Source organism: Pogona vitticeps, chromosome 2 (assembly GCF_051106095.1).
Source record: "Pogona vitticeps strain Pit_001003342236 chromosome 2, PviZW2.1, whole genome shotgun sequence".
In the NCBI taxonomy this organism is placed as follows: Eukaryota; Metazoa; Chordata; class Lepidosauria; order Squamata; family Agamidae; genus Pogona; species Pogona vitticeps.
Window position 1 is genome coordinate 243,138,615 of NC_135784.1, and position 12,024 is coordinate 243,150,638.

General features: G+C 40.5%; 1 protein-coding gene across 3 annotated transcripts in view; it reads left to right on the top strand.

Annotated features, from left to right (window-relative positions):
- The window catches only part of LRRC2 (leucine rich repeat containing 2), a 117,662-nt gene that overhangs the window by 49,704 nt on the left and 55,934 nt on the right, over positions 1–12,024 (top strand). For all 3 annotated transcript variants that reach the window (XM_072992352.2, XM_020803305.3, XM_078386186.1), the window contains exon 3: positions 8,716–8,923. In XM_072992352.2, the coding sequence (XP_072848453.2) occupies positions 8,716–8,923 (208 nt within the window). The remainder of the gene's footprint in view (positions 1–8,715; positions 8,924–12,024) is intronic.

Consider the following 12,024-nt stretch of genomic DNA (forward strand, 5'->3'; position numbering starts at 1 on the left):
TTCTTGGCAAAGATACTGGAGTGGCTTCCCAATGCCTGCTCCAGGTGGATCGCGTTTAGTCAGAACTCTCCACTATGACCTGTCTGTCTTGGGTGTCCATGCACAGCATAGCCCATAGCTTCTGTGAATTAGTCATGCCCCTTCGCCACGACAAGTCAGCAATCCATGAAGGGGATTGCAACTTAGCATGTATCAAAAAAGTAAAAAAGTTGAAAGAATTATAGATCAGGTATAAAAAGAAGAGAATATAAATCCAATTAAATCATAGTATAACTGTAGTATATTCAAATTGTAGGATGGCATCATTATCACCACCAGCAGTAGTGAAGTTGGTCGATGAGAAAAAGCAAACACATCCACAGCTAGACAGTGTGTTCATTAGATTAAGTAAAAATGCCATAAAAGCACACAGTCTTTCGGCTTCTCCAGAACTCTTCATCAGTGTAGGTGCTACAGAAGTATAGGTGAGGTTAAGACACAGTGATATGGGGCAGTGTTGTAGTAATGAGATCTGCAATTAAACTCACCCACAATGTGTAGATTGAAAGCTGACATTTGGTGTTCTGGCATGATTTTACACCTGGCAATGTATACTGGAAAGGAGAGGCAGTGTTGGGTCTCCATTTTTGAAAATGAACATCCTTTTACCTTAGATGAAAGTGTCAGAAATCTATGTCTATAATTTCTGAAGTGCCACAAACACCATCACAATCACCACCACCATAAGTGTTTTTTTAGGCTACCTGTCAGGGTAGGGATAGACAACCCAATTCCCTCTAGATGTTTTGGAGTATCTATCACATTATTTGATCATTCACTATGCTGCCTGGGACTGATGAGAGCAGAAAGCCAGAGAGACTATTTAGTAGCAGTGTTTTGATTGTGCTTCATAAATTATAGCAAAGCCTTTGACTGTGCGGATCATGAAAAGCTATGGATCATTGTAATAGAACTGGAATGATTCAACTTGATTGTTTTGGTTCTTAATCTACAATAAATTCTGGACAAGAAGTTGCCATTAGGGCAGAATATGGAGAAACAGAATGGTTTCCCATACACAAAGATATATTTTATAGCAAAGTGTGCTCCCTCTATATCCGCAGCCTGCATGCAAAATATATCATAAGGAAACCAGGCCTAGCTTCTGATCGAAGAAGAGTAAAAATTGGTGGAAGAAATAATCTAAAATATGGAGATACCCTATATCTGGCAGAAAGCAGCGATGACTTTAAGTGACTGCTGATGAAGGTGAAAGAAGAAAGTGCAAAAGCGGCATTGCAGTTGAAAATTAAGAAAACAAAATAATGTCTGCAGAAGAATTACATTTTAAAAATTCATTTGAAATGTGACATTGGAGTAGAGTTTGTAGACACCATGGTCCACCACAAAGACAAATAAGTGGGATCTACATCAGGTCAAACTGTAACTGTCCCTAGAAGCAATAATGTGTGAGTATTTACATGGAGTTGTAATTTAAAGTCCATGTGCAACTGTCCTCTTCCTTCTTCTGGAAGGTAGAGCCTAGACTATATCACCTGAGTGCCAGGGATCAGGAAAAATTCCACCCCATACCATTTTCCTGATTGTGTTATACTTCCCCATAGATTTTTTCTGTAGGCTACTTTGAGAGCCTCTTTTGGCAGCAAAAGGTGCAATAATATAAATAAAACACCAGTGTTCTAGGGAACAGATGGAAACACCTTCCTAAGGTACAGCACCTTTCCGAAAATGCATCCCCTCTTCAAGGAAAAGCAGGGGCACAAGGACATACTTTTTTAAAAAGGGAGAGGTGCAATAGAATTGAGAACAACAGGAAAAGAGGAAGACCAAATATGAATTGAATGGATTCCATGAAGGCAATCACAACCTTGAGTTTGCAAGAGCTGAGCAGGACTGTTAATGATAAGACATTTTTGAGGTCTCTCATTCTTAGGGTTGCCATATGTTGGAGGTGACTTGACATCAGCAAACGATTCAATAGGGAACAGTCCCTATTAAATAGGGAGCATCATATATGCAATTTCATACAAATCTGGTAATGCCCTGAATTCAGAATTCTTGTTTATTTAATGGTTATGTTTCGATTTTAGCTCCTCCTCACTTCACAATACCAGACAGTTTCTCTCCTCAGTAAAACTTCAGAAACCTTTGCAGCTCATTAGCAGCACTGACATATTGAAAGCTTCCTGAGGACTTGCATGCATAACTCCCTTGGGCCTTTTTATATTTGGTGATCTTACCGTGAGTTTTTGTAGCTGTTCAGAGTAATGCCTAGATGACTTCTAGAGATAGCCGTTGTCTTGCTTATGTGAATTCCCTGTTGAGTTGGTGGTGGTCTTTCCAATTCGCAATAGTAACATTTCAGTATCATCAATACTTGATTTTTCTTTTTATTTAGTTTTCTTTATTTTTTCCCATCTTGACCAATGTTAATCCTGTTAATTTAAATTGTTGTTTTAACTGTATATGTATATTGTCTTATGAATGATTTTATATAAGCCACCCTGAGTAGACTTTGTCTAGAAGGTGTCGGATAAAAATCTAATAATAAAATAAAATAAAATAAATGTCATTTGCAAAGTCACTCTCAGCAAGATACACTGCACTGGTAATGTTTGACTTTTGACTATTTAAAATTGTTATGGCCATGTAATATTTCTCTGGTGCCAAAACACTGCATCACAATCAGAAAATCTGTCTGAATGCTAGAGTGGTGGACCAGTCTTACCCTCGTCATGGTCCTAATGGGCTTACATTGTGCTTACTTAAGTGACATTCCAAGTGAGGCAAGTAGGGTACCAGAATATAGCGTATTAATTAATTAATTTTTAAGTATGCTATACAGATGCATACATATATCCAATGTAACAATAACAGATACGTATCATATATAAAACATAGAACATTTATGGAACATAGTAAGACATAGACGAAGAAATCACAACAACAGGTGCAAATCATTCAAAGCAGAAGCAAATAAAAAGATTTCAGGATGGGTCTGAACAGTGACATAGAAGAAGTATCTATTATTTCTAAGAAGAGGGTGTTCCATGGAATGGGTGCTACAATAAAGTAGGCCCATGCCCTGATTGATAGAAGACAAACATCTACACAGCTAGGCGGGGACCTAATGATGATAGTGGCAGCCTGGCAGATCTGTATGTTGGAAGATATTGTATCTTTATAGGTTAATAATTAATGTAAGCATACATGCTATAATTAAATGTTAATCATTATAATTGGTGGGGACAGTTTACCTGTAGATTCTTCTTATGTTTTATCCGCATTTTTTTCCACATAGTTCTCCCCCACCCCCATCCTTTATTATCAGCTCATGTTGGGGTGCTTCCAAAAACATGTAGATTCTGCAGAGGTACTTACCGTTAAAATTTAGATTTTAATATTAACAGTTTGAAATGTTAAGATTGATCCAAAAGTGAATAGGCATCTACTGCAGTTCTTTCCACTGTGATGATGTTTTTAGAATGATGATTGGTGGAAGTTTGGAGTTGAGGTTAAGGACAAGCTTCCCTGAGGAAAACTGTTTCTAAGGGAACAGCTCACAGAACTTGCCTGTCATTTTCCTTTTCATATATTACACTAGAGTTCTGGTCAGTGGCCTAACGGTTGCTGCATCCTTTTCTTCACAGCTCTAAGTAGCTGTCATAGTTGGGGAATTCTGAGATTTGTAGTGCCTGACCTTAACTAACTTGCCACTGCTTTCTGTCTTAGTTGCAGCTTCCAGACTACATATATGGCACAACAGGCCTTGTACACTTATGCACTCAGGTAGACAAGGTGCAGCTTGGCTTCAGGCTTTGGTTGTCCTGTGTCAACCTTCTACTTCGGAGGTGGCTCAGAGTACTCAACAGAGATGTTCATCAGCTTCAGCTGACCCCTGAATTCCAAACTAAAATGAAATTGAGCCAGCCCAATTTTTGTGAGGTTCTGACGGATGCAGAATGGCCTGATCTACCTTTAGAGGGAAGATAAAGGGCCCGGAGTGTTTTTGGATCTTTTAAGAAATTTGAGCTGCAAAAGCTAGACAAGTCTTCTCCAATGGGACCAGATAAGCAAACTACTGTACAAAGGCAGTGGGACTTGGAGGAGAGCTGATTTTGCTTACTGACAGCTCTAACACACAATTGGAAGCAAAATTCTCATCACCACTTTCCAATCACCATGTTTGTGGGGATGGATTTTATGAAGGCACTAAAGTCTTATATTCAGTTATTTCACACAGTCTTCACCATTCTTTTCCCGCCTTTAGCACGGTTAGAGCTGTCAGTGCAAAAGAACAGAGCTATGTGGATTACACTCTGAGCTGATGATGAGAGAAGAGTTTATTTATCAACTATAAGTCATTAAAATACGTTAAAATAAAATAATAAGCAGCAGGTGAGATAGTTAATTAAAAAGGAAAATACAATAAGGCGTAAGCAGGAATCAAAAAGACAAATGTACAGAGAGCAAGCGAGCTCGAATGTTAATTGCAGCCAAGGCAAAGTTTGCCACATTTAAGGTGGTATTTGCGTTAATGTCAGCCAGGAGCCAACAGACCTGGGCGAGATTAGGTCTGTCTTGGATGGAAGTCAGAGAACTTGCCAAAAACCTTGATCTAGGGGAGTGGTAATATGGACATCTCAAAAGGTAGTGAGTGATGTCTTCGACTTCTCCAAGGTGGCAAGGACAAATTCTTAGGTGATAGGGCAGATTCTCGTGTCTGCCCTCTAACACTCTTGAAGGCATACATTGAAAACGTAGAGCAGTAAAGGCCTTGCGAAGGGCAAATGTAGTTATCCAGGTCAAATAGTTTTCCATGACAAAAGTTGACTTGTAGAGTGGGAGCGAAGAGGAATAGGGCGAGCTAGAGATGATGCAAAGGTCACTTCTGATATGAAAAAGGCGAATTGTATCCTTGAGACTTGCTTTCACACATTTGGGCGGAAGAGCGGTTAAAGAATCTAAGTCGATGCCATAGGAGTCAGTTATTTGTTTCACAGCACTCACCCAGGATTTAAGAGAGGGGTTGGCCAGTTGTTCTCTGAAGCAGATCTTAGGTAAACTGGTATCATTCATTTGGGACAGTTTATGCCAGTACCGGACTAGTGCTGAATGGCAGGTGGCAGCTACAGAGATAAGGCCTACTTCTGCCCTAAGTAAGGAGGCTGGAGTACTCCGCGGGACACACAAGATGGAGCGAATGAAGGTGTTCTGTGCGGCGTCTAGGGTCGAAATGTTTGTGTATCCCCAGATTTCGGCCCCAAAGGTCATTTGGGGAATCAGTTTCTTGGCAAAAATTTCAATGGCAGGGGGAGCCAAGTTGCCTCCTTTAGATCTTGTAAAGTGTAGGAGGGCTTGGATGGCATGGGCGGCTTTGAGCCTTGCTGAGTCCAGGTGTTTTGACCAGGAAAGATGAGGGCCAAAAATAATACCCAAGTAACGAAAGGCTGACACTTGCTCGATTGGGAAGTCCCCAAGCCTCCAGGTATGTTTTCTGCGGTGGTACCCAAAGGTCATCACTTTGGTTTTTGCGTGATTTATTGTTAGTTTTTCATGGCTGCAGTAGGTACTTAATTTGGCCAGTAGTCTACGTAGCCCAACCGGGGTGAGTGAAAAAAGGGCAATGTCATCGGCATATAATAATATTGGAAGTTTTATGTCCCCAATTGTCGGCGGAAAGAAATCAAGGCCTTGGAGCTCAGGTACAATGTTGTTTATGTAAAAGTTGAAAAGAAACGGAGCCAGCAAGCAACCTTGGCGGACCCCCTTTTCGGTAGTAATTTCCTCTGAAAGCATACCATGTGGGCCGAGTCTGACTCTAAGATTGGTGTTTGTGTGGAGCTTTATAAGAAGAAGGAGGAGTCTTTTGTCAATGTTGGTTTCTGCAAGTTTCCGCCATAAACGGGATCTATTTATTGTATCAAAGGCCGAGGATAGGTCGACAAAGGCAGCATACAATTTTTTCCTCCCCACCTGGGTGTATTTACGGACCAAATGGTGGATAACAAAGGAATGATCCAGCGTTGATTTCCCTTTTTGAAAGCCAGCCTGTTCTTTAGCGATAATAGAGTTCTCTGATGCCCATTTCTCCAGCTTAAGGAGCAGGAACTTCATGTATAGTTTGGAGACCACACAAAGAAGGCTTATGGGATGGTAGTTTTTGGGTCCAATTTGGATCCTTTTTTGTGAATGGGGGAGACGATACTGTCTAACCACACCGGGGGAAATTCACCTGAGTGGTTAATAAAGGAGAACACTCTGAGCTGAATCTGAGCCATCTCCCTAACTTTTCTGTTCTTAATATGACTCCTGTCTGATTGGTTTATCTGACTAGAAAAATCTCTTTGTTTTATGGGAATCTACATGTGTTTCTCATAAGAATGAATGATAATGCTCATTATTAGAGATGGGTCCGAACCACGCTTTGGTTGTTCAGCATGGTTCAGCAGATCAGGCTCACAGGTGAGCACCCTGGACTTCCTTGCCTCGTCTCCTCCTCTGAGTGAGCACCTGAGAAAGGAGACAGGGTGGGGAATCCTGTGGGTCTGATCTGCGGAACTGTGCCAAACCTCCAAACCATGGTTCAGGCCCATCTCTACTCTTCATTTATTTTTAAATGTATATTTAAGAAAGACAGCGGGCTGGATAGCTCAGTGAGTTAGGTATCTGGTGGTGAAGCCAGAAGTTGGGAGTTCAGTTTCCCGCTGTGCAGCCCAGAAGAGCCAGCCTGTGTGGCCTTGGGAAAGCTGCACAGTTCCAGAAGTGTCCCCAGACATTCCCTTAGAGGAATGGACGGGTAAACCACTTCTGAGTACTCTCTGCCTAGGAAACCCTGAAGAGGACTGCCATAAGTCAGAACTGACTTGATGGCATGGTATTATGATTATGATTATGATTATGATTATGATTATGATTATGATTATGATTATGATTATGATTATGCTGCTGCTGATGATGATGATGATTATGATTATGATGATCATCATCATCATCATCATCATCATCATCATCATCAGATGATAGCTGGCAGTCAAGAAACAGAGAACACTCACAGCTACACAGGCTGCATCAAACCAGAAGAAGAAGAAGCAGCCAGAAGTTTCACTAAAGGAAAGCTTTTCACACAACATCCAGACACGAAATATAAATGTCAACCAGGGCTGGGTGGTACAATTAAAAGGGCAACCCCAAATACTTTGAAAGGGTTTAGGGGTGATTGTCCTTGAGCTAACACCTAATCTGGCAGCATAAGAAAGAGGTTGCTGGGCTTAAGAAGGCACTAGAGCTGTATGTGCAAAAGCCCGGGGAGTGTGTAACTTGCTAGTCTGGTAGTAGTGAGGAGAGAGAGCTAACTGAGAACATTTCACTGGCAATGGGCAACTGTGGATTCCAGAGAAGCAAATCCCAACCACTGACATCACTGGAACAAAGAAGCAGGACAGCTAGGTAAGTATGCATAGGATTGTAGCCTGATACATGTCTCTGAAACATATGTATATATTTTAGCCACAAACTGCTTCCTCACAGTGCTTGTTAAGAGGACTCATGGATAGTGTGCTTTCAAAGTTACCAAATTATGTATGTTCTATATATAATTATGTTGTTCATGTTTCTGACTGTCATATGTACAACCATACATCTTCCTGTGCCATTGTATCATGACCACTATAGATGCAGAATTAACACGTCATGGTTTAGGTTATTGAAGCTAGAATGTAATTTCTAAATGGGATTTGTAGTCATGGAATGGTGTAGAAGGAATCCATCCTAGTCTGTGTGTCATGTAACTAGATGCTTTGAGAAGCTGTTTTTGCTGAGAGCTATTTGGAATTTTCCATGTAGAAGCCTTGGCCAGAGACGATAAGGACCAAACACATAACATTGAGGAAGAATGTCAACAACACCTGCAATCCCATGAGAAAAGGAGGTGGAGAGAGATAAGCGGTCCTTCATCCTGATTGGTTGACATCAGTGGAGAGTGAAGAAGGAGGGTGTTCCAGCATGAGAAGAAAATGGAGAGATGCTGACACAGAGAGAACCTTTTTGAGCCTTTTTTGATTTTTGGATTTTACCTTGGATTATGGATTTTTGAATGGACTTTGGAGTTCCCATTGCTATTGCTAGGATGTACTTCATATCAGAGAATAGAAAAAGGGGGGCTCATCCTTACCCACCTTTCTAGCTAGTAGAGTTTATTATTTTATTTTTATAGCTGGGATTTGCTAGATTTCTAACTACTTTAGTTAATGGAAATGTATATGGAATGCTATGCTTTGCAACAAACTGAATATCTCAAATTCCTTATTTTTCTAATAAAACAATAATACTTAAAAACTTATGTTTGGTCTTTTGAGCAGACAATCTGCTTAATTACTTAATTCTATTTAGGCCACAAGTATGCTACTGAGTCCAATTAATTACCTGAGTTTTGCTGGTCTTGGCAGACTCTGAGACTCATGGTTTTATCTTTAGTTTTCTAAGTTAATTATTAAATGGGAATAGACTTGGGAAAAGAGTGCCAGATGTGACAGCCAAGTTGAGAAAAGGACTAATCTCAACTTAAATAGGGGTACACTGGACTCTAGAACCTCTCTGTTCCGAGCCCCAGCATTCTCTTAGGAGAGCTGAGTGCTTACAACACAAACTCATTGGGATGCTAAAATATGATTGTGAGGTGTTGTGTTTTGTTTGTCTTCATTTCTCCTCTTTCAGGATAAGGCAAGAATGGGACATTATACTAGAGTGCAGGAAAAAAGGCATTCCACAAGCTGTGTATCTGAATAACGGCTTTATAGATACCAACAAAATTTTGGATAAGCTAGAAAAGAACTCATCATTGATTAAGAAGATTGTCTTGTTGGATGAAACGAAGAAAGAAAGAAACAAGTTTGTTTTTCAACTGTCAGGGGAGCAGTGGACAGTAAGTGTAGTATTTGAATGGATAGAACATTTGGGCAATACGACACTTTTCTATGAATGTTGGCCATAGTTCATCAATGTGAGCTGAGTTTATGTTGAGTTCAGTAGGATAAAACATGTCTAAACTCTTTTGGCTCCTAATTAGGCCAACAAATTAAATGATGAAACCCAGATTTGCACCCTGGAATGAGTCCCAATAAAGACCTGGGAAATGTTCTTCTTTGAAGAATGCTCATCTTAGAGAATTGTTGCCCCTCAGATACCAGAGTCAAACCATGATGGATTCATAGCCCAAACATCTTTTCAGTACACCATACATCTAGTGGGTTTCTTTATTGCTATTCGAAGGATGAAGACTAGGCTTTTCTAGTAGCTGTCTTTGTGGAACAAATTATCAGCTTCCTGCTAGCTTCTGTGTAGTGATCAAAGCTTACTGAACAACATGAGGGGATTGGAGAGCAGAACTAAAAGGAAGTCTTGTGTCAATTTCTATCCCTACCATAAGCTAGCTTGTAAACTGAGCACTGAAATGCCATATAGGCTGGTGTTCAGGCAAAGCATAGCCATAGATATGGCACGTAGTAATCACAGTTACGAGAAGCCATTTATAACATGTTTCCTGGTGACCTTTAGACAAAATTTGCAATTAATGTTTCTGCTTTTCTTTTTATGTTTATTTTTGTACTTTTGTTTTAACACCATCTAGGAATACTACATTCACCTTTGCTTCATACATAGTCAATTTAATTCACTTTTTAAAGCCCAACAAGAAGGTGGCACCAGTGGTTCTGGAGTACACCAAACACAGGTTTTAATGATAATTGTGTGCCTCTTTGCTTCACTTTTTTTCTTGATTGTTTTTAAAAGTATGTTGTTGCCTTTAATACTCTTACAAAGTTAATCTAAAATTAATAATGGGACAGAAACAAATACAGTGGTGCCCCACATAGCGACGTTAATCCGTTCCGGATTAACTGTCGCTATCCGGAAACATCGCAATGCAGGGGGGGGGAACCCCATAGACACGCATTAAACTTTGTTTAATGCATTCCTGTGGGGCAAAAACTCACCGTTATGTGAAGATCCTCCATAGCGCCGCCATTTTTGCCACCTCGGTAAGCGAGGAAATCACGCAAAAATGGTTGTGGTGGCCATTTTGGGCACCTGGCGGCCATTTTGGAAGTGCCGATCAGCTGTTCTGCAAACATCGCAATGCGAAGATCAGTAAGCAAAACGCTTACTGATTATCGCAATGCGATGTTTAAGCTATTAAAACATCGCAATGCGATTGTATTAGCGATCCCAAAAAATAGATCGCTATGCAGATTCGTCGTTAAACGGTGTGCTCGTTATGCGAGGCACCACTGTATAGTAATTTCTATCGATATTTTCTGGCAATATGAGACAAGAATTCATTTCACAAAGACTTTTAATGGTAAATAGAGATGGTGATGAACAACTAAACCATCAGTTTATGCTGGTTCATACTTCATCCAAACAGGTGTTTGGTGCTTCCCAGCCCCACCTCCTCTGATGGGTATGGATTCTGAGTCAGTGTCCCAGCTTCCCTGCCCTGAATCCTCAGAGGGCTGCCTCTGAGTGGGTGCCTGCCAGAGGAAGCAGGCTGTTGGGGGGGGGGAGACTGAACACTGGTTTGGATAAAGAACAAACTGGCATGAACCACTGGTGCCCACATCTAATTATAATTTCACAGTATGGCATAATTTCTTACTGTGATTGCAAGAGTTTTATTGAATTTTAGTTTTAATTTAATTTATTTTATTGGGTTTTATTGAATTTATTCTCCCTTTTATGTTTCTAACCTGCCCTGGGGCCTTGCCAGTAGGAGAGTGTCTAAACATTTTGAATAATGAACCAACTAAATCATATAGTACTGCCACTGTTCCTGTTCAGTGAAAGCTCTCCTGTCATGTCATTTCTATTAATCATTCTGGTTATGCTCCAGAAAAGAATGTAACCATGGAATAGTTGCTGTGATTACTTGCCATGAAGGGAGTTTTTTCTGTTCAAAATTCTTGGGCCTTAAGGGCCAGATTTGACATGATATTGGATACTTGTGACTGGATCACTTGTTTTTCTATATTTATTTCAAAAACAGTGCCAGCTGGACTGGGAATACGGTGCTGAGAGTAGGCAGAAACTTTGTGGCTTGAACTATGGAAATCCCTTACCCAAGCTGCTGTTTGCCTCATTCAGAAAAACATAGTACAGTGGTGCCTCGCTAGACGATGATAATCCGTTCCACTGAAATAGCTGTTTAGTGAAATCATTGTCTAGCGAAAAGCATTTCCCCATTGGAATGCATTGAAACCTGTTCAATACGTTCCAATGGGGAAGAATTGTCGTTGTCTAGCAAAGATTGGCCATAGGAAAGATGATTTGTGAACCACTGATCAGCTGTTTAAATCGCTGTCTTGCGAAGCTTTGGTCCCGAAAACACCTGTTTGCAAGCACGGAGGGAGCTGTCAAAATTGTCATATCTAGCAAAAATCGGTTTGCGAAGAAGGGACCAAACACTGTCCAGTGAAATTCCCCCATTGGAGTTACTGTTTTGCGAATCGCTATAGCGTTCGGAAAAAGCCAATGTCTAGTGAAAAAATTGTCATTGCATTTACAGCCATATAAGCCAGCAGTGGGACTAGTATTTGGGAGGGGACACACACTTGGAAGATGACATGAGACAAAATGCTTAAGTCCCTGCCCCCAATTGAATAGGGACACATTGGGTTTATACTATTTGGAAAAGAAGTTTCAACTTTTGTCCTACACTTTTACGATGCACATAAGCAGGCAGACGCCAGGAAAGAACTGGAGCTCCCACTCTTAACCAAAAACTTAATCCACTTGAGCTCCACCAAACTAGATTCAGAAGTGATCAGGAAGAGATCAGGCTACTTTTGTGAAATAATCACTTTTATTAATTATAGTAATGTTTTGGGCATGTAGGAGATAAACCAAAGAAAGATAAACTCACAACATATCTATACGGGCTCCCTTGCGATGGCAAAAGTACTGTGGGCAAAGCTCTTTGCACACCCGAGCACACTAGATTCTGAAGTGAAAGCCAGGGTGAAACTGCAG